Source organism: Bos indicus x Bos taurus, chromosome 8 (assembly GCF_003369695.1).
Source record: "Bos indicus x Bos taurus breed Angus x Brahman F1 hybrid chromosome 8, Bos_hybrid_MaternalHap_v2.0, whole genome shotgun sequence".
Lineage (NCBI taxonomy): Eukaryota > Metazoa > Chordata > Mammalia > Artiodactyla > Bovidae > Bos > Bos indicus x Bos taurus.
Genome location: NC_040083.1, coordinates 50,924,233 through 50,946,966, shown reverse-complemented (window position 1 = coordinate 50,946,966; position 22,734 = coordinate 50,924,233). Strand labels below are relative to the sequence as shown.

Genomic DNA, 22,734 nt, shown 5'->3' with positions numbered 1-22,734 from the left:
ACCATACAAAGGGCTGACTTGTAGCAACTTTTAATCAAAACAATCCTGAAACATAATTACCTATTCACACTATTTTACAGCTGAGGAAACAGGTTAGAGTAGGTAAGGAATCCAGGTCCACACAGCTAGGAAGTGCCAGAAATAAGGTTTAAACCCAGGCTGTCTGGCTCAGGGTTCATGCTCTGAACACTATGAACATGGCTCAGAAAGATCTGAGCTTTTATTGCTGGCACACTGGGATTAAATGGATTTAAACAAATTTATATATGTAAAGTACTATGTGCAATTCCTGAGACACTGTATGTACCCATGTTAGCTTTTATTAATTACTATAAATTTGTACTTTATCCCTTGTGTTTTTATCTTCACTGGCAAGACAGCCTTATCAAAATCCTATATATTATATGTACATCCTTTATATTATATATATATACCCTTATATCCTATATATTAGTTTATCATTTATAATACCCCCACAGAGAAGCTGAAATGCTTCTGTTAAGCAAACAAAGCCTAACAGCCAATATTATAGACCTTGCATGTGCTATGTTTAGTTGCTCAGTCATGTCCAACTCTTTGCAACCCCATAGCTCCTCCGTCCATGGGATTCTCCAGGCAATGATACTGGAGTGGGTTGCCATGCCCTGCTCCATCTTCCCAACCCAGGGATCGAACCCAGGTCTCCTGCATTGCAGGCGGATTCTTCACCATCTGAGCCACCAGGGAAGAATATTATATTCTTTAGTGGCTATTAAAGAATTCAGTGAGAGTTTTAAACCTCACTGTCATTTTGAAACCTATAGCCAGTGTCCTCAGTCAGCTCAGGCTGCCTCAACAAAATACCATGAACTGGGCACCTGAACAACAGACATTTACTTCTCACAGTTCTAGATAGAGGCTGGGAAGTCCAAGATCAAGGTGCTGGCAAATTTGGTTTCTAGTGAGAGGGCTCTTCCTGGCTTGCAGATAGCTACTTTCTCACCGCGTGCTCACATGGCCCTTCCTTGGTATGCACACACACAGATCTCTCTCTCACTCCTTTTAAAAAACCACAAATCCCACCAGGTGGGTCCCAATCTCATGACCTAATCTAACCCTAATTACTTCCTCCAAGGCCCCATCCCTATCACATTGGGTTTAAGGCTTCAGTACATGAATTTGGGGGGAACATAAACACAGTCTATAATGGCAATGAATACAGAATTATAGGGAAAAAAAAAACAGAAATGCATGAACATAAAAATATACGTACATTGGAATATAGGTTATCACAGTAATTAATTAAAAAAGGATTTATTATGACCTTTATAAATAAGCTTTTGGAAGATATGCTTACATTTTACAGATACATAAACATAATGTCACAGGTGGTAATATTATATATACAATCAGCTATGTAAAATAAAGATATGCATAGAAGAAAAACTGGAAGGAAACAATACTACAATGTTAACACTCATCTCTGGGTGATGGAACTATAATTCATATTTATTTTCTTCTCTATTTTCTTGTCTAAAAGAATATAAATCCCATATATAACCAGGAAAAGGTGGTCTAGTTTAATGTCCTATTGAAGGACAACCAAAAATTTATGTGCACTGTATTTATCAGCAGAGTATTTATTAATATGAGTTCTCTTTTGTCCTCTTGGACTCTCTGATCTCACTACCAAAAAAAAAAAAAAATTATGGGTGGAAAGACAAGCAACTGTAATACTTTGTGAACTGTATGCTCACAAAAGTGAGAATACAGGGATCATGTAAGTAACACAGACAGTGAGTAGATTTTTAGGTCAGTGCTGGTCATATGGGAGATGGCACCTACTTTGTTTTTGGAAAAATAACAGGAGTTGAAAAGAGGGGCTGGTGGCAGTGTAGGGCAGACTAGAATACAGAGCAGAAAGTAGACAGAGGGGCCAGAAAGGGTGAAAGGTGGCTTAGGAATGTCTTGAATATCAACAGGCCTGAAGCCTGGCAGGAGAAACGGTGAGAGATTAGGCTGGGGACATGAGTGCAGACAGGCTACAGAGTTCTCAAATTTTTCTGAGACCCATAACAATAAACATTTTGCATATCAGGACCCAGGAAACACACACTCAAAAAACAAAAAAATTTTTCAGAAATACTTATCATTACATTTATATATGAATGTATATAACCAGTGTCTAGAGATCAAATGGGAATTTTTCAGATTAGATATCTGGTACTCCTTGTAAAAATAAAATACTCTCAGAATATATTAAAAATGGCCTTGGAAAGTATCCTATTTTTTCAAGAAATTTTTTAAAAATTTGAGCAAATAATATATGGACAAGCTTACAGAATGACTTTCATGAATGACTTTCATGAATGACTAATTCCTTAGGAAATTACAATTGTACATAGAAAATAAAACTCTGCAACAATAACAAAACAAATGGTCTTAGTCCTCTATAAAAACAAAAGCTAGCACCATAACATGATGATAAAATGTTTTCTTTTATTTAAAGCAGAACCCCTTAAAATCTGATATAGGGACAAAGATATACATTATATTTAAGAAAATGATTAGAGAATCTCTAGAGACATAGAACAGAGTTAAAGGACTCACTTCCTACTTACCCAATAGACACACAGGGGTCAAATCTGTAGTGAGAACATTTTACTACCTCTAGTTAATCCTAGAACTCTTATATAATACACTCTGGATGAGTGAAAAATATTATCAAATACAACAGGAAAATGTAATAAGTGGAAGCAAAGAGTAAGCAAAAACTTTGAGTCTCTCTCAGTTCAGAAAAAAATAATTCAAATTTTCTTCTATAGCACATATGAGAGACTCTAAACAAGTTTCTATCCAAAATTATAACAGAACCAAAAACAGGAAAGTGAGTTTAGAGAGGTCACCTATAGGAAACCAACAAGATGTCTAAACTATTCCAAGATCATTGACTCACTAAGACAACAGCCTTTAAACTGGAAACTGTTTCCCCAATTACATTCCTTCTCAAGTCATATACTAGTGCTCCTTCAAAAGGTTTATGAAGTGCTCCCAAGGGTCATGTTCCTGGTGCGACAGTGGTGAACCTTGCCTGGTGGCCCCAGAAAAGTTGGACATAACACCTCTGTTGGAAGCTACACCCAGTGGCCATCCCAGGGCCAGACCTGGCATTGCTGAAGACTCAGCCCCAGAAAGGGGATGTGCTCGGTTGTGAGCTCCTCCACCCAACTCAACCTGGTTCTGAAAGTCAACACTGTTTACGGAAAGGAGGGGCTACAACTGGAAGGTCTGGAAAGACCCAAAGAGTCCAAATGACTCCTGGAAAAGGTCAGGGGAGAATCTTAACCCAAACAAACGTTCAGGTATTTTTCCAAACCAGATTAGCTATTAGGAGGACAAGGGAGTGAGAATTAAGTCCTGAGGATTTCCCCAAAGGCTAGACAGAGACAAACACAAAGAGCTGTAGTTTTCTGGAGCTATAATTAAAACAGGATAATTACAGGACCATTCTTAGGAAAATCTTCCTTCTACTCGAGGCCTTGGGTGGAGCTGTGATAAAATTCCTGAGGGTTACATACTTACTTTCAGGGACTAACCTCAGCACTCTAAGACCCAAGGCAAATTGCTTATGGATTTTTTTTTTTAACTCTTTTTCATTAATGGATGCCCAGAAGATCAGTTCTCTTTTTCAGAAACATGGGCATGGGGTCATAGGGAATTTGGAATTTGTTCTTAAACTTCTAGGAAAACCTCTGGTCCCCTCCCTTGAGCTTGCAAAACTATCTGCTGTTTATAATGTGGAAGGGTAGACAGTGAAAATAACTGCTCTGCCCACAGGGACGGAAGAGGGGAAACTCTGCACTCTCTAGGGTTTGGCTTTCCACCAATATTCAGTGGTCACCCAAACTGCAGGCTTCCATAATAATTACTAGGAATGTGTCCCACCATCCAGATGCAGAAGTGCCCTCCCTTCTTGTCATCTGTCCTAACAAATTGCAGTCCCTTAACTATAAAGACATTCAGTGAAAAATTAACACTCAAGATCACTATAACAATTTTCAACTGTGAACCAAATTTTTTGTATTTGAGTCTAAAGTTACAGCAATAAAACTTATTCCCATTAGTACAAGTCTACGTTCTTAATATTGCCATTATATCAGAAGCCCTGTAAATATGTAAATGTTATTTTCTTGAAAAAATTGGTTTCTTGTGTCAGATCTACATAGCTGACAGTGTAAAGGGTGGGCTGAGAATCACTCTCTTAGAGGAGGACTATCAATTAACTTTTAGAGAAAAGCAATGAAAACCCTCCTTTCTGATAAAGAATCCGCCTGCCAATGCAGGAGACACAAGAGACAAGGGTTTGACCCCTGGGGCAAGAAGATCCCCTAGAGTAGGCAACCTACTCCAGTATTTCCTGCCTGAAAAATGCCATGGACAGAGGAGCCTGGCGGGTACAGTCCACAAGGTCACAAAGAGTTGAACACGACTGAGCAGAGAATTTGATTTTCTCTCTGTGTGCCTGATCAGAGCTCTCAGGCTCGGGGAATGGGTAAGAAGTCTTTTAAACTTTACCTATTCCAACTGTTATTTATAAGCTAATGAGTTTCATATTGTAATATCTGATTCATAACTAAGTTTAGAAAATGAGGCTATGGGATCTCTGGTTGTGCCTGTCTATACGTTTATGTGTGCATTATCCTTGTTTTTACCTTTGGATGGTATTATCAAAATTAATTTGCAAGTGAGCACTACTTAATTAGATTAAAGGAAATTAAGTGCTTATATAAATTCTCAAAAAAAAAAAAAAACAACACACACACACACACACAAGATAACTGGCCAGAATTAATTTCAGTTCACATGAACTGGGAAATATTCAATATTACATTAATACTTGGTATTAACGTTTAAGCTTGTTGATTTAATTAACACAGACACGTCTTTAAAGTCACCAACATTAAACATAATATCTTTATTGTGCCTCGGTTTAATAGAAGTCAAACAAGGCCTTATTATATCTGTTGCAAATTTGTCAGCAAGAAAAATAATTTGGTATGATGAAATTTTTGTAAGTGCAATAAATGCTTTGGATGAACTTTTAAAGAATAATTATGTTTTAGGAATGTCTACTTGAGCATGATCTCTTCAGATATTTGGTAATGTGAAATTTTACAGCTGTGTTAAATTAAGCTTTAAATGATGAAAATCTGTTGAATAGCTTGGTCATTCCCAAATAAAATAAGATACTGAGACATCAATTACTAAATAGAGAAACTAAAGATATTTAGGACTATTAATGAATATGCTTGGAGCTACCCTGAGATGTTCTCTATAAAAAAGCAAATCTTTTTAAAATTATCACAGGCATTTATTTTGACCAATCTACAGAATGCTAAAGTAAGACAGTTCATAATTGCTTCATTCTTAGTTTTCACTAGAAATTAAGGTTTTCAAGAGTTGAGGAGTCTAATTCAAACATGTAATTAGGGTTAACAGAAATAATAAAGGAAGCATTTCTGTATACAGTAGGAAGCCGGATATATGTTTTCGGCTATATGAGGGTATATGAGGAATAAAGAGGGTATATGAGGAATAGAATTGCATTTTATTAGGAAAAAGAAAAGAAGTCTGCCTGAGAGCTAATGATTTCTGGATGAAAAAGAAAAAGTAATGGATACAGAAAGTGAGGGGAGGATTGTGGGAAGCGGACCTTGAAAAAAGAGCTTTGTACATAGTCAGGACTGGCTAAGTTTAGAATAAATTAAATTGAGTATATTTTAAAACTAAACTGGTCTATAACTTAAGCTTCTCTCTCTGATGAGGACAAGTTTTCTTAAAATACTGGATTGCCTTTGATAACAGATTTTAAGTTTCTTTACCTTTTAAGTGATCTGTTCTGTATTTGCCTTTGAAATATTTTATTGTTATTTTTGGGTTTGTTTTTGTTTTTTTTTTGGTGATGTTGCTCAGTCGTGTCTGACTCTTTGCAATCCCGTGGACTGTACTGTTACTTGGGCTAAGTGAATAACTACTGTTTCAGAGCGACCCATGATCCTATTTGACTGAGTAGATAGGACTGATATCTTTCAGACAAACTTCAAAATCTTTTGATATTTTTCTGACAAACTTCCAAAATATCAATTTTTAATTGTAATTCTTTTGACCTCCAGCTAACTTTGAGATATTTTAGAAGGCCATAATGCATCTCAGAGAGAAATATTTAACTAGTACATTAAATTATTTAGTGAACATTATTATTACAAGAGTGATAACCTTTTAAAAAATATATATCCATAATGTATGGATATTATTAATACAGTATGGATTCGTACATTATTATCATTAATAATGTACATTATTAGTACATTATTAATACAGTACAGTCTAGTCTAGGCCTTCCTGGTGGTTCAGATGGTAAAGAATATGCCTGCAATCGAATCCAGGGTTCAACCTCTAGGTCAGGAAGATCCCCTGGAGAAGGAAATGGCAACCCACTCCAGTATTCTTGACTGGAAAATCCCATGGACAGAAGAGCCTAGCAGGCTACAGTCCAAGGGGTCACAAAGAGTTGGACATGACTGAGTGACTAAAACTGGGGTTATTCTAGAAATTACATGAAATTTCTAAAAATTTAGTATGCTCTATTCTAGTTATTTCAAGGAGAAGGCAATGGCACCCCACTCCAGTACTCTTGCCTGGAAAATCCCATGGACGGAGGAGCCTGGTAGGCTGCAGTCCATGGGGTCTTGAAGAGTCGGACACGACTGAGCGACTTCACTTTCACTTTTCACTTTCATGCACTGGAGAAGGAAATGGCAACCCACTCCAGTGTTCTTGCCTGGAGAATCCCAGGGACGGGGGAGCCTGGTAGGCTACTGTCTATGGGGTCGCACAGAGTCAGACATGACTGAAGCGACTTAGCAGCAGCAGCAGTTATTTCAAAATGTTGCATGTCATAGCAAATTTCTTATCAACTACATTATGATTGGATATTTAATCATGACTCTTTAAATATTTCTGTCATTTATAGACAGTTGTACTCTGCTAAATCTTAAATTATACTGAGGAACTGGTTAAGAAAGAATCTTAAGGAAACTTGATGACTTCATCAAAAGTTTAACAAGAGGATTAGTTACTGAGTGAACTGGTGAATACAGTTATAATGCTTATTTTTCTATCCGAAACATTACTTTTAATCTGTGTTTTCCAGATATAAAAAACCCTTCCCCTCAAACTAATTATGATGTACCAGCAATTTAATAATTACACCTCTGTAAGCAGGACTGAAATATTTTTCTTTTATCTCTACCTGACCCCTCCATGGACTGGAAACTCTTAGGCTGCCAGCAGCTTTATCAGATAAAACAGAAAAGCCACCTCCTGACAGGTGCAGGAGTCTGAAGGTACTTTGTAGGCCTCAATAAGAAGAATTTACCTAAGCAGAAATCTGTGACAAGTCATTGACTTGGCTTTCCTGGCTCAGAGATACCTTTCATCAATTGATCACACTTAATTTGTGAAAAAATTAACCTTGATTTGACTATATTGAAGAAGGAAATAGCAGCCCACTCCAATATGCTTGCCTGAAAAATCTCATGGACAGAAGCGCCTGGGTGGGCTACAGTCTATGGGATTGCAGAGTCAGACATGACTGAGCGACCAAGCAGTAGACTACATTTTAAAAAATGAGGGTAATTTTAGAGAACAAGAGATGTTTCAGTGGATATCAAAATCTAACTCTGTTTAATGAGGTCTGTATCCCCTGAGACTCATTTCTTAGTTCCTTGCTGTTATGTTATATTGTTGCAAAGTTTAACTGAATTATGAGAAAGGCACTCTAAGTTTGTTTCTGAAGCTCAACTGAGTAACCTATCTTTGGATGAAGATCAGGTGCTCCATGACCTGCAACCGGGAGGTTAACACCCGCGTATTGTCGTTTAAACATAAAGGCTCCCCTCATGCTGGGGAAAATTAAACCATACTAGAGATAACCAGCACACCCCACTCCAGTACTCTTGCCTGGAAAATCCCATGGATGGAGGAGCCTGGTGGCTGCAGTCCATGGGGTCGCTAAGAGTCAGACACAACTGAGCGACTTAACTTTCACTTTTCACTTTCATGCACTGGAGAAGGAAATGGCAACCCACTCCAGTGTTCTTGCCTGGAGAATCCCAGGGACGGGGGAGCCTGGTGGGCTGCCATCTATGGGGTCGCACAGAGTCAGACACAACTGAAGCGACTTAGCAGCAGCAGCAGCAGCAGAGATAACCAGCATAGTAACACTAAGAAACTGGGCTAGGTGCCTTATGAACAGTGCCAATACATAATTTCCCTTAAAGATAAGGATTGGTACAGAACAGATTAAGACGATCTGGGATATAACGGGTCACACCTAATGGAAGTTCTTGACTTAAATTCTTCAGTTCAGTTCAGTCACTCAGTCGTGTCCAACTCTTTGCGACTCCATGAATTGTAGCACGCCAGGCATCCCTGTCCATCACCAACTCCCGGAGTTCACTCAAACTCACGTCCATCAAGTCGGTGATGCCATCCAGCCATCTCATCCTCTGTCGTCCCCTTTTCCTCCTGCCCCCAATCCCTCCCAGCATCAGGGTCTTTTCCAATGAGTCAACTCTTCACATGAGGTGGCCAAAGTACTGGAGTTTCAGCTTTAGCATCATTCCTTCCAAAGAAATCCCAGGGCTGATCTCCTTCAGAATGGACTGGTTGGATCTCCTTGCAGTCCAAGGGACTCTCAAGAGTCTTCTCCAACACCACAGTTCAAAAGCATCAATTCTTCGGCGCCCAGCTTTCTTCACAGTCCAACTCTCCCATCCATACATGACCACTGGAAAAACCATAGCCGTGACTAGACGGACCTTTGTTGGCAAAGTAATGTCTCTGCTTTTGAATATGCTATCTAGGTTGGTCATAACTTTCCTTCCAAGAAGTAAGTACTTAGGAGTTTACTAATACTGCTAGCTAAATTGTTCTCTGCATTACCAAAAGTGTGACTCTGGCTCTGAAAAAATGAAGTTCCATAGCATACCAAGATCAACAATGGTAATAGTGTAACTCTAATCATAGGAAGAAGAAACAACAGGGAATATTTTCCGGGACCATAAAAGACTATTAAGACAGGTGGTCCAGACACTTTTGGCTACTGCTGAGTAAGGCCTAGACTAGTAACAGCAGATAGAGTGGCCTGTCAGTGAAATCTTTCCCAGACCCAGGAATGAGCACTCCCAGTACCAAGGGACAAAATGGTCATGAAATGCCCCCAAACCATAGTCAAATGTATGACTTTGAATGGGCCAAATTGGCACTTGCAATATGCCTCTTCAAGGACTAGGTCAACGGCCACTGCAGCCACTGACCTTCAACACACCCTGAAAGGAGTTCAGGGTGGAAATCAGAATTGCGACACACTGTGCACTGGGAAAAACCAGCAGAACTGGCCTGCAGATAGATACTTTCAGGAGGAGATTTTATGCGCCCCAATTCTTGCATCTTCTCATATCTAGAAAAGCACTAAAATCATTAACAGTGTCAACTGCTTTGGCCACTAAGGACAGAAATGTAATTGAAAGTCAAAATGGAATAGCAGTGGTTCAAATATTCAAGGTAATACTAGGTGACATTATGTATGTGATTACAGACAAGTCCTTGTATTGCTAAGAATTTCAGTCTTCTGAGCTGGGTCAAACTTGAGACACTACCAGCTATTTTCAAAACAATGTCTGCTAATAGCTGGTATGTGCACCATTATGGTTTCAAGGTATCCTCTTGTAACTATTAAATTTTTAGAAAATGAAATTGCATTAGATCAGATATTAGCAGAAAATGAGACATGTAGTGACCAACTATGGAATGAGGTTCGTGGCATTGTACAGGAGACAGGGATCAAGACCATTCCCATGAAAAGCAATGCAAAAAAGCCAAATGGCTGTCTGGGGTGGCCTTACAAATAGCTGTGAAAAGAAGAGAAGTGAAAAGCAAAGGAGAAAAGGAAAGATATAAGCGTCTGAATGCAGAGTTCCAAAAATAGCAAGAAGAGATAAGAAAGCCTTCCTCAGCGATCAATGCAAAGAAATAGAGGAAAATAACAGAATGGGAAAGACTAGAGATCTCTTCAAGAAAATTAGAGATACCAAGGGAATGTTTCATGCAAAGATGGGCTCGATAAAGGACAGAAATGGTATGGACCTAACAGAAGCAGAAGATATTAAGAAGAGGTGGCAAGAATACACAGAGGAACTGTACAAAAAACATCTTCATGACCCAGAAAATCACGATGGTGTGATCACTCATCTAGAGCCAGACATCCTTCAATGTGAAGTCAAGTGGGCCTTAGAAAGCATCACTACAAACAAAGCTAGTGGAGGTGATGGAATTCCAGTTGAGCTATTTCAAATACTTAAAGATGATGCTGTGAAAGTGCTGCACTCAATATGCCAGCAAATCTGGAAAACTCAGCAATGGCCACAGGACTGGAAAAGGTCAGTTTTCACTCCAATCCCAAAGAAAGGCAATGCCAAAGAATGCTCAAACTACCGCACAATTACGCTCATCTCACATGCTAGTAAAGTAATGCTCAAAATTCTCCAAGCCAGGCTTCAGCAATACGTGAACCATGAACTTCCTGATGTTCAAACTGGTTTTAGAAAAGGCAGAGGAACCAGAGATCAAATTGCCAACATCCACTGGATCATCGAAAAAGGAAGAGTTCCAGAAAAACATCTATTTCTGCTTTATTGACTATGCCAAAGCTTTTGACTGCGTGGATCACAATCAACTGTGGAAAATTCTGAAAGAGATGGGAATACCAGACCATCTGACCTGCCTCTTGAGAAATCTGTATGCAGGTCAGGAAGCAACAGTTAGAACTGGACATGGAACAACAGACTGGTTCCAAATAGGAAAAGGAGTACATCAAGGCTGTATATTGTCACCCTGCTTATTTAACTTATATGCAGAGTACAGCATGAGAAATGCTGGACTGGAAGAAACACAAGCTGGAACCAAGATTGTCGGGAGAAATATCAATAACCTCAGATATGCAGATGACACACCCCTATGGCAGAAAGTAAAGAGGAACTAAAAAGCCTCCTGATGAAAGTGTAAGTGGCGAATGAAAAAGTTGGCTTAAAGCTCAACATTCTGAAAACAAAGATCATGGCATCCGGTCCCATCACTTCATGGGAAATAGATGGAGAAACAGTGGAAACAGTGTCAGACTTTATTTTGGGGGGGCTCCAAAATCACTGCAGATGGTGACTGCAGCCATGAAATTAAAAGACGCTTACTCCTTGGAAGGAAAGTTATGACCAACCTAGATAGCATATTCAAAAGCAGAGACATTACTTTGCCAACAAAGGTTCATCTAGTCAAGGCTGGTTTTTCCTGTGGTCATGTATGGATGTGAGAGTTGGACTGTGAAGAAGGCTGGGCGCCGAAGAATTGATGCTTTTGAACTGTGGTGTTGAAGACTCTTGAGAGTCCCTTGGACTGCAAGGAGATCCAACCAGTCCATTCTGAAGGAGATCAGCCCTGGGATTTCTTTGGAGGGAATGATGCTAAAGCTGAAACTCCAGTACTTTGGCCACCTCATGTGAAGAGTTGACTCATTGGAAAAGACTCTGATGCTGGTAGGGATTCGGGGCAGGAGGAGAAGAGGACGACAGAGGATGAGATGGCTGGATGGCATCACTGACTCGATGGACGTGAGTCTGAGTGAACTCCGGGAGTTGCTGATGGACAGGGAGGCCTGGCGTGCTGAGATTCATGGGGTCGCAAAGAGTTGGACATGACTGAGCAACTGAACTGAACTGAAGTGACCAATAGCTCCTGTAATATAGATGTTAATAGCACATCTGAAGTTAAAATCTACTTAGATAAAAGCAAACAATTGGCTACCTGGCTACATATAAGTCTCCCCAAGGTACACAGACTGGCATTCAGGCTTACACTCCCAAATTCCTCAGGGAATGAGATTTATTTTGTCTATTAAAATTCTAGGTGTCACTCCTCCAACTACTTCTAACTGGGTCTTTTACACCAAAATAGAATGCCAAGGGATTGAGATTTTAATCATACAAGGTTCAGATCCAAGACCTGGAACTCAGAAATATGTCCAATTCAGTGCCTGTTCTCCAAATTGAGGGACTGTGCCCAATTTTAGCAGGGAGTGGCCAGAGCCAATGTCGTCCAGTTCCTTGAATTGCAACTGAGCAGGCTCTGTGGGGCTCCAGGGTACAAATCCTTTCTGTGTCCCCCGATTCTTGTTTGTAGGATACAAGTCTTATTCAGCCTCTATGACCTTCCCTGAGTTCTAAAGGAAAGATTCAAACAGTTGCTAACCAGGGAAGGGAAGGGACACAGAAACAGGGGAGGAGCAGTTAAGTAGTGGTGCAGCCTCAGAGCAAGGTCCTAGTTCCTCTTCAAGGACTATGAATAACAGTACTTTTGAGTTCTTCTGCAGGAAATAAGACCCCCGTGCAGGTGGGGAATGGTAACTTCAGGCTGAGTGCTAGATTCCTGGAGCAACTGCCCTGTTACCTCACTACCAACCAATCTTAAAAGAGCCACACACCGTGCAGCCCCCACCCCAAATTTTGCCTTCCTTTTCAGGGCCCAGCGATGACCATCCTGTTGGGCCTCCTGTTTGGCTCTTGTTTTTGTCAACTGCTTACAAGGTTTACCTCTGACAGGATCCAACAGTTTCAGACTAAACTCATGCTACTCTGAGGGAGAATGCTGGTTTTGGGTGAAGACTACCTCGATTTAAGCCAGGTGGTGAGAGACTTCTACTCTACTAGGCAGGACTATTCCCACTCTCAACAGGAAGTATTTGTAAAAGAGACCTCTACCTCAACTCCCAGGAAGTATATTGAGTATAAAGTCTCAGCGGGGAATTGTTAGGGGAAGCACTAACTGAAACCACCCTCCAGCCAGGCACCTAGTAACCACTTGCATGAGTTATCTTACAACAGGAGGTCCTAGTTAAGGAATGCAGAAGTAACAAGATATCACCAACTAGAATAATTTAGGAAAAGTTAAAAGGAGAGAGAAGACACCAGTCCGTACATCCTACCAAACTCCTAGAATCCTTCTCACTGGAACCCATCTTGGCTGAGAGATGCACATGCCATTTGGAAGGACCTCATGTGAAGAGCTGACTCATTGGAAAAGACTCTGATGCTGGGAGGGATTGGGGGCAGGAGGAGAAGGGGACGACAGAGGATGAGATGGCTGGATGGTATCACCGACTCGATGGACATGAGCCTGAGTGAACTCCGGGAGTTGGTGATGGACAGGGAGGCCTGGCGTGCTGCAATTCATGGGGTCGCAAAGAGTCGGACACGACTGAGCGACTGATCTGATCTGATCTGAGTTAGAATGACTGGCCAGAGACAAACAGGAAACTAACCTCATTACCATAAAACCAGAGACTGCAGGCCACGTGGCAGAGCAGTTCTCCTGGATTCCCTTACCCTGCCCTTCTCTCTTTCCTTCTCTCTCTGCCCTGGCATCCCTTCCCCATAATGTCTCTTGCTTTGTCAGCACATGCGTCTCCTTGGACAATTAATTTCTGAGTGTAGACAAAAGCCCACTCTTGGGCCCTGGAAGTAGTCTCCCTTCCTGCAACAACAATGGCCACATTTTGCGAGCATCTTATTGGCATCCATGCATGCAGACCCCAGACACATTTCTGCAGAACCACCCCAATGTTGCCTTCTAGGCAGGTGCAAGGAAAAAAGAACACACTCCACTGTCCTGTGTAGCCGGAAACCTAAGTGAAATCACGCCAGACCTAATTAAGAATATATTATGTCCCCATCCTAGCCCACTTGCCATCCTCTCTCTCTCATAGAAATCTGAATTTATGAACTGCCCTTAAAAAGTATTTAACTCTTCCATGTTTTCATTACCATGGTACTGATCACTGGGAGTAGCAGGGAGATGGGTAAGGGACTATCAAAAATGTCCCAGGGCTCATAAAAAGCACAGGATGAAATTATGTAGAAATCTGAGGAATTATTTGAAAAGTCAGTCTAAGGCAATAGAGATTCAGAATCAGATTTAGAATCAAACAAAAAAACTGAGGTCCCGAGTAGTCTATGGACTGACTTATCAAAGTGACCTAATAAGTTAATTAAAAAAAAAAAAAATTGAGATCAGAATTTCACTCCAAAGCTAACATTCATTTCCCATTACTATATTCTGCCTCTCTCCCCTCCAAATCAGAGTTTGGTCTTAGAATACCCTAATTAGCCCATCTTTATGCCTAAATTCCTATCAGTAACAACTAGTTCATCCGAAAAAGGAAATTTCTCAGGAATCTTTTTTTTAGCTTATTTTTTAATGTAAGCACATTGGGGAAGATGATTCTGATAAATCAATGATTTGTTTAACACCGCAGGTAAATCTGCTCATCATATGTGAAGCAATGAGTTTATTCTCAGAGGCCCATGGAACTGAGAAAAGAGGAAGACAAGTGCCAGGTGATGTCAGTGACGAAAACCAGGATGCGCCTGGGCAAGATATTGCTGTAAGGCTCTCTGGCCACGTGGCCTTGGTCCCCAAATCAGAGCTCCAACAACAACAGACTATGGCACTCAGGTCTACCAAAGGTTAGGTCTGAAGAAGGATGGACACCCAATGGGAAATCTGTCTAAGATCAGACATAGACCCACGCCAATCTTAAGGTCACAGCATGCTGGAAAGGCTCAGTGTGTTAGCCAGAGGGCCATATAACAGGAAACATGTGTCCAAGCAAGCTAAAGACAAGGGTTCAGGGCAGACCAAGCAGTATACATCCCAGTGCCAGTCAACAAGAGAGTGCCTGGTTAGATGTCAAAACTTCAGAGAGATACGTGCCAACCGAGAATCAGGAAATGAGCAGGAACCCACTGTGGAGAACAGAGCTCCTACTAAGTCAGTGTCAAGTCCTAGGGACCATTTAGAGACTCAATATTTAGGTATAAACTTGGACTCTCCTGAGTAGGAAGACATTAGGCAAGAACTAGAAGCAGCTCTATTGATGTGACAGGCTCCCTGAAAGAGGAAGTGGGCAGTCACCATAAGCACTGACTCCCACTCAACAGCTCTTCTTAATGTACACCCAGGTTGTGATTAGCAGCTCCTTAGGTGACTTCGATTTATAACCTGAGTTCTGAGGAACAAAAGTCCTCAGCAGAAAAACTAGGCTGAAAACAATCTTGGGTGTGATATATTATTCAGAAACTAACTTTGCAAAGACTGGTGTTTGTTGCTATGTTTCTCAGACAGTTTTCTGGTCTGAAACACCAGTAAGAATACCTTCAGTTTAGGTCCTCCCAGGGCTATTTGACCTGTATTCAGGTCAAGAAGCAACCATTAGAACCAGGTATGGAACAACGGATTGATTAACAATTGGGAAAGGAGGATGTCAAGGCTGTATATTGTCACCCTGCTTATTTAACTTATATGCAGAGCACATCATGCAAAATGTCGGGCCGATGAAGCACAAGCTAGAATCAAGACTGCCAGAAGAAATATCAACAACCTCAGATACGCAGATGATACCACTCTAATGGTAGAAAATGAAGAGAAACTAAACAGCCTCTTGATGAGGGTGAAAGGAATGAAAAAGCTGGCTTAAAACTCAACATTCAAAAAACTAAGATCATGGCAGCCGGTCCCAACACTTCATGGTAAATACTGGAAACAGGGACAGATTTTATTTTCTTGGGCTCCAAAATCACTGCAGCCATGAAATTAAAAGACACTTACTCCTTGGAAGAAAAGCTATGATAAACCTAAACAGTGTATTAAAAAACAGAGACATCACTTTGCTGACAAAGGCCCATATAGTCAAAGCTATGGTTTTTCCAATAGTCATGTATGGATGTGAGAGCTGGACCATAAAGAAGACTGAATGCTGAAGAACTGATGCTTTTGAATTGTGGAGCCAGAGAAGACTCTTGAGAGTCCCTTGGACTGCAAGGAGATACAACCAGTCAATCCTAAGGGAAATCAACCCTGAATGTTCATTGGAAGGACTGATGCTGAAGCTCCAATACTTTGGACACCTGATGTGAAGAACCGACTCTTTGGAAAAGACCCTGATGCTGGGAAAAGTTGAGGACAGCAGGAGAAGGGTGCCACTGGGATGGTTGGATGGCATCACCAACTCAATGGACATGAATCTGAACAAACTCCAGGAGATAGCAGAGGACAGAAGAGCCCGGTTTGATGCAGTCCATGGAGTCACAAAGAGTCAGACACAACTGAACGAATGAACAACAACAGGGCTACTGTCAACAAACTTTCACAAACTCATCAAAACAACAGGCCCCAAAAGCAGCTCCCAAACCCTGTAAACCTGCATAGACAACAACTTAGAGAAAGTCCTGAGAGTCTGATTTCCAAGAAAGGAAATATGAGACTCTGTGGAATCTTCCAAATCTGGAGTCTGGAGACACCTGCCAACTGTCCCAAAAAACCTGGAGGGTCTTCTCTCAGCCTAGCATTTCTCATCCGTGCTCAGAGAACTAGAATTTGGAGGGATCCTCTCCATAAGCATGGATTGGATCAAGACATTTCTAGAAGATACAGCCATCCCAGAATACTCTCCAAGTGGAAGTCACACAAGTATCATACCAGTGGGTTGAATCAAGTCTGTCCTCATAGACAAGAGAATCCTGACATAGAAGCCCTGAATTTCCCAGAACCCAGCAAAATCCCTGAGTCAGGGATGTCAGAAAGGCTCTCAGGGCTGCTTTCAGATCACTGTAAGAGGCTGGAGGCAGACCCTCCAGCAAGAGAAAAAACCTGGTCTAGACACCCTAGAGTCAGTTTCTAGGGTCTCCCTTAATTTGAATTTAAACGGCTTTAAGGCTCCCTGGGAAACAGGAACATTAGACTAGGAAAGAACCACCACATACCTCCCCTCCAGGGACCCCAAGCTCTCACCACTCCATGGTCCCCTCTGTGGCTTGCTGCTGCTGCCACCATCCCCACCCCTTGCTTGTCTTACACAAGTGCCTGAATGGGGGCTTCCTCACTGTTCTGTCCTCCCAGCAGCCACTGAAGCCAGGCACCTACCTCTTCCACTTCCTCTCAAAGCTACGGTCATGCCCTCAGCCCTGACACTTGCACAGTGAAGAACAGTCTGTCTGCTTGCCTGCTGATGCAGTGCTCTACTGGGTGTGGCCCCTCAGGCCTCCAGTCTTCTTGGCCTGTGGCTGACAGGGCTGCCCAGGCCCACTACCCCTTTCTCCCAATCTGCAACTTGTACCCCTCTGACCTGGCGCCCCTAATAAATTCAAGATCACACAAGGGCGGCAGGAGGTGGAGACAGGGGTGAGAATGAGTACCTTCTTTGATTCCAAGAATATAAAACCAAAGCAATTTATCAAATTCTAAGGAAGCTAATAAGTTTAAAAATGCTCATCAAAATGCACAAATACAGAACTCTCCCCTAACTCTTACCCTAAGAGTAAGTTGAGGGATTTGCCTTGTAACTTTCTAAAAATTCTACAGATACTCAAACACTGAGTGGGAAACAACTGGAAAGAATTAATAAAAAGGACGTGGCCTCAGCAGCCCCACCAGTGACTTGTGTGAGTGAGCTGAAGCTGTGACCCTCTTTAACTCACGTCTGCAAACTAATCACCCACAGCTCTTGTTAACAACTGACAAATTGATAAACGCGGGAGAGATGGTTCACATGTGGACATTCAAATGCTCACTTTCTGTGTGAAGCAATAATGTTTTTCACAAACTGCGACACTAGGCAGAAGGCTTTCTCTTTAATTTGGGACAAATTTCTCCAGTTCACAGTTCCACACCAAATATCCCTGGCTTCTGTGAGAGGAGCTCAGGCCCTGTGCAGTCAAGCAAACATGGACAGGCCATCGTGTCAAGTTATTTCATTTCTCCACATGTCAAATGACTTCCCTCTTTTCTGCCTACTAAATTCTTACTCAGCATTGGAGACCCTGCTTACATTTTCCCTCTTTAGCAACACCATCTCAGCGTCTTCAAGCTCCTTGCCTTGTACTTCTAGCCCTCTAACTACACTTTGATAATACCTCCTATCACATGTGTGGCAATTTTTCTGTGTAAGGCATGCTCAAACATTTTGGGTAGGAAAGTAAATTAGAACTACCTCTTTGGGAGAGCGTTTTGGAAGTGTGTGTGAATGTGGCAATGTATTAATACATACCCTCTGGCACAACAATCCCACTGCTGGGACTCTGTCCTGTGTGTATACTCACACATGTAAGCAACAAGGCTGTTTTAACACTATTTGCTATAACAGAAGAAATGACTGAAGCGTGGTTCATGGGTATGGTTAAATAAATACAACAGAGTACTAGAAAGCTGTTCAAAAGAATCAAAAATCTCTCTATATACTGGTATCTGAAACTATTTTCCCAAGCTCATTTAATTTGTTTGATAATGTTTGTTCCCCAGCTTTATTTAAGTATGAATGAAATGACAAATGAATAGAGAATTTGACTTAACAGTTCAAATCAGCCCACTAAAAGGATGTGTCTGTCCCCCGTCTCTCTCCCTCTTCCCAAGCCCATGTATTTTGTTTCCCATGGCCGTTACGCAAGTGAAGACAAATTTGGCAATGGTTTTCACTGGACTTGAGGTATGAGATGAAGGGGATCAGAAAATGTCATCCCAAGATGTAAAAATAGGCCAAAGGACGTTGAATGAGATTTGGACTAGAATCCTCTCATTCTAAGTAGGTCTGATAACCTTCCCATGTGGCTGGAAACCTGATGTCTGTCTGACCTTGACCAATTCTTTTAAATGGCTTATTGATTTTTGCGATGGAAGTAAAGCGGTCTAAATATTTCACTGTCTTGGGAAAATAAATTCAAAGGGCTTTGAAGAAGCAAATGTCAATGTTTTAGGTTCTTTCATATTTACAGTAAAAACATCACAAATCTTCAAAGATGTCACACATATGCTGCTTATATAACATCTTTGAGAGGGAAAAGGTTTTCATCTAAAATGATCTGAAGTTTTGTATAATTTTTTCCTCTCTGAATAAATGAATCAGTTAAAGCTATCACTAGATGACAGCTAGGGATGATTTTTATACTTTCGTTTATTTATTTATTGTTCTCTGTACTATAGCTTCTAAATTTTCTATAACAAAAACATATTCCTTCCTTTTTTAGCTGTAAGATTTTTTTAAGCAAAATGGATAAGTCAGCCATCCAATTGTAGATAGGCGACAATCTAAGATATTTTCTGGAGATACCTAAATCCCCCCCGTTAGTTTCAAAAGCTTCAGGGACAAGATCTTATTTTATTGTTCCTTGGAGCCCCAGGGTCCGGCACAGGGCCTAAAATACAAGCTGCATGTATTAAGAAGTGTTTAGCAAACGAATTCTGGATATGGCCACTAACCCAAACTCTGGTATAACCTCAGGAAGGTAAAAAAGGAAATGAAGTGGCAGGGCTCTCCTGCCAGCAGCTGACCAGGACTCTGAAAGAACATTCCTTTGGAAAATGGTACCCCTACTGAGTATACACCAATCACCCTGACAGATATACATCAGCCCACATTATAGCTACATGTCCACTGCTACTAAAATCTTCCCGTAAGTCCTCTGTCCTCCTTCACCTAGCTCCCCTCATTTCCACACTGCCTCTGAAATTGAACCATGCTGCTTCACCCGGATCTTGCACTGCAGGAAGCTCTAAAGACTAGCATTATGATGTCCCACTTGTGTTTCTTGTAGAGATGTCCAGTCCACTGCAATACTTAAAGAGAACCCACCCATGAGAAGTTCATTTCAGATCTCACTACCACTGTAATAACTCTTCTCAGAGCAAGTAATACATTTTAATTTTATGAACACTGCGAATTTTAGTAATTGATCTGTTCTCTCTCTCTGCTTGAAGCAAAGAGCCAAATCTACAGGCCTTCTTTAGAAACTTTGCAGGACCTTACAACATACATGTCTGTAAGATAACTTTCTCTCCAGTTTCCTCTTATTATTCTTTCCTCCCTCTATAGGACCCCACTTCCTGCATCTTTTTTTTTTTTTTTTTCAAGTTTCATTCAGGATGAGGCAGGGGTATAAACAAACCAAAAAGCTAAGAATTAAATACACCATGTCGTCCAATTCCAAGTATGCTTTAGACATTTTCACCCATCTATCTTGCCTGCAGGACAAGAAAGTAAATGTCAGCACCACCCTTCTTGTTGCTACAGCCAAGGGGTGCGTTTGTGACAAGAAAGTCTGACTGAGGACCAGAGACACTTTCCTTCCCACTTCCTGCCTACCAGGAAGGTAAAAAAAGTTAAAATACACATGATGACAGGAGTTAATGGTATGCTTTGATGTAAAGCATAGTAACATCAAGGTTAAGAGCTCAGACTCTGGGGCCAAACTACCTGGGTTCTAATTCTGCCCACTCCTCTCCACTCAGTGGCTAATCTTGGGCTCCTTAACTTGACCTTTCTTGACTTAGCTTCATTTCCGCATCTGTGAAATGGGAACAATGCAGGTACTGACCTCACAGGGTTATTGTGAGACGTAAATGAGATAATACACGGAAAGTGCTTAGATCAGTGCCTGGCACACTGTAAACGAGAGCCAGGACTATAATAGGCCCCTTCTGTTTTCAACTAAGCCAGGCCACACAAAGTTTCAAGTTGGATTAAAAGTAGTATTTCTCACTGTAAATTAGGTCACTGACAGATTATTTCTAGGGTGATCTTATTTTAGTTTGGATCTCATTTACAAATCAGTGTGGAGTCTGAATAGTAGTCATTTCTTAATAATTTGCTTTCTGACTTACTGAACAGGAGAAAGCAGTAAGGTCAGACAACAAAAATGGTTCCTGAAAGTGTATTTCCAACTGGTCACAGAGTGATCCCTAAACCACACCCAGGCAAATACACAAAAACACATCACGTCCGTGCCCCTCCAGCTGTAGCACAGACGTCACTGAATGTCTAGAGATGAAAAACCTCATGAATGGCTTCTCAGGACCTTCTTTGAAATAAAGTACTCTGTTCAGTTATCAAAGAATAACTCTGCTGTGTTGATTACTTGAGGTCCTGATTTATACATAAGTTTAGAAAGCTGCCATTTCCCACAAACGCACTTAGAAGGCAAATTCCTCATCAGACTCCATTTCTAAAGAAACAGAGAGCCCAATCCTAGCCATGTCCCACCTTTGCTCATACCAGAGCCAAAGTGCCAGCAAAGTCACACCCAGTCCACCAAAATTCAAGTCCCGGGTGACTATGTCATATATGCGAGTGTGTACAGAATTTTCAAATAAAATGACTTGAAACTACCACTGCATGATGTCGTGAAGAAAGAAAACTGGATGAGATGAAAAGTTGAACAGCTTGACAAAAGTTTAGAAAAATCAAGAAAAAAAATCAATCACTGAAACGACTCTCTCCTAATCAAGGTTACTTTGAAACTGGATGTAAATAGATACATTTCAGTCTGTAATATACTGAAGTTACCTGAGACCAGGAAGAAAAAAGCTGAGAGTATGTCTGAGCCATTTCTCGTCCATTTCCTACGTTTTCTGTAATCACCTACCCAATGAAGGCATGAATTTGTTACAGTATCGAACTGAAATACGTCAGTCCCTTTTAAATACTTCTTTCTCCGTGTCCCAGAAAATATTCTAGGGATCGAAGAAGAAATGAACAAGGAACATTCGCCAAAAGAGCTCCTTTGAGGAAATCTCACGCTTTCCAGTTTAACTCGACAAACTCACAGAGGGAGTAAAGCAAAGGGCTTGTATAGCACTATAAAGTGACACTTCCGAATAGTAATAACTGAGATTACCCTGCCGCAGCCTAGATTCTTCTAGTCAGGAGCTCAACTACAGTTTCCTAAAGGCGTTTCCCAAGATCTTAAGGTCAATTTACTGCTCCCCTGTAAAGTCCCAAAGGAGACTCGCTCACCCACCCCACCCTATAAGCAGCGCACTTCCCGTTCGTTTTGGCCGGTCAAGAACTCAAACTTGACACTGACACACAGTGAAGAAAAAAAAAAAAAGAGGAAGTGGCTGAAGAAAAAACCATTTCAAGACTTTTTTTTTTCCCCCTAAGGGAGATCAATGGCCCTGTCTTCCAGGAAAGCGTCAATGGGACGTAGCCATCACATCGATGGGAAAGTTGCAGCGAATGACAACGCTGAAAAACCGAGGGTGAGTTCTCTTTAAAAATGAAAATTTTTAAATTCCTCGAAATCTTGCGATCTGTCTCCTGGAGCGAACGCAACAACTCCCACCCTGGTGCGTCGGTCGCGAAAGCGAGGCTCGGGGCGGGGTACGTGCCTGACCTGCCCTGCCAAGGGGCAGAGGGAGCGCGGGGCACCGCGGCCGGCCCGGGATCCCCCGAACACCTCCCTTACCTGGTTTGACTGGTTTGGGTGGCGGCTTCGACATCTCTCTTCCTGGAGAGGCTGATTCTGAAGACTACGCACGAAAAGTCAGCCAAACGCGCCTCCAGCCGACACTCTGAGCGCCTCAGTTTCTTTTTGTCTGCTTTGCCGCGGTGCCCCTTCAGGGACCTGTGTCTACTCTCGGCAGCCGGACAAGCCGAGGCAGGCAAGGCAGCTCAGCGAAGTGCCCCGCCCCGCCCCGCCCCGTGGCCGACCGAGCTGTCTGGAGCGCGCGGCCCCGTAGACGAGGAAGTAGCCGCCGCCTAGCCGAGCGCTTATTGGCTCCCCGGCTGCCCGCTTCGCCGCAGCAGGAGCGCGGGCG

At 41.7% G+C, this 22,734-nt stretch overlaps 1 protein-coding gene across 2 annotated transcripts in view; it reads right to left on the bottom strand.

Annotated features, from left to right (window-relative positions):
- Positions 1-22,632, bottom strand: part of OSTF1 (osteoclast stimulating factor 1) — a 61,179-nt gene extending 38,547 nt beyond the window's left edge. The window contains exon 1 of one of the 2 annotated variants that reach the window (XM_027549481.1): positions 22,383-22,632. In XM_027549481.1, coding sequence (XP_027405282.1) covers positions 22,383-22,416 — 34 coding nt within the window. In that variant the 5' untranslated portion in view covers positions 22,417-22,632. The remainder of the gene's footprint in view (positions 1-22,382) is intronic. The other variant, XM_027549482.1, reaches the window with a different exon arrangement.
- Between the last annotated feature and the right edge of the window lie 102 nt (positions 22,633-22,734).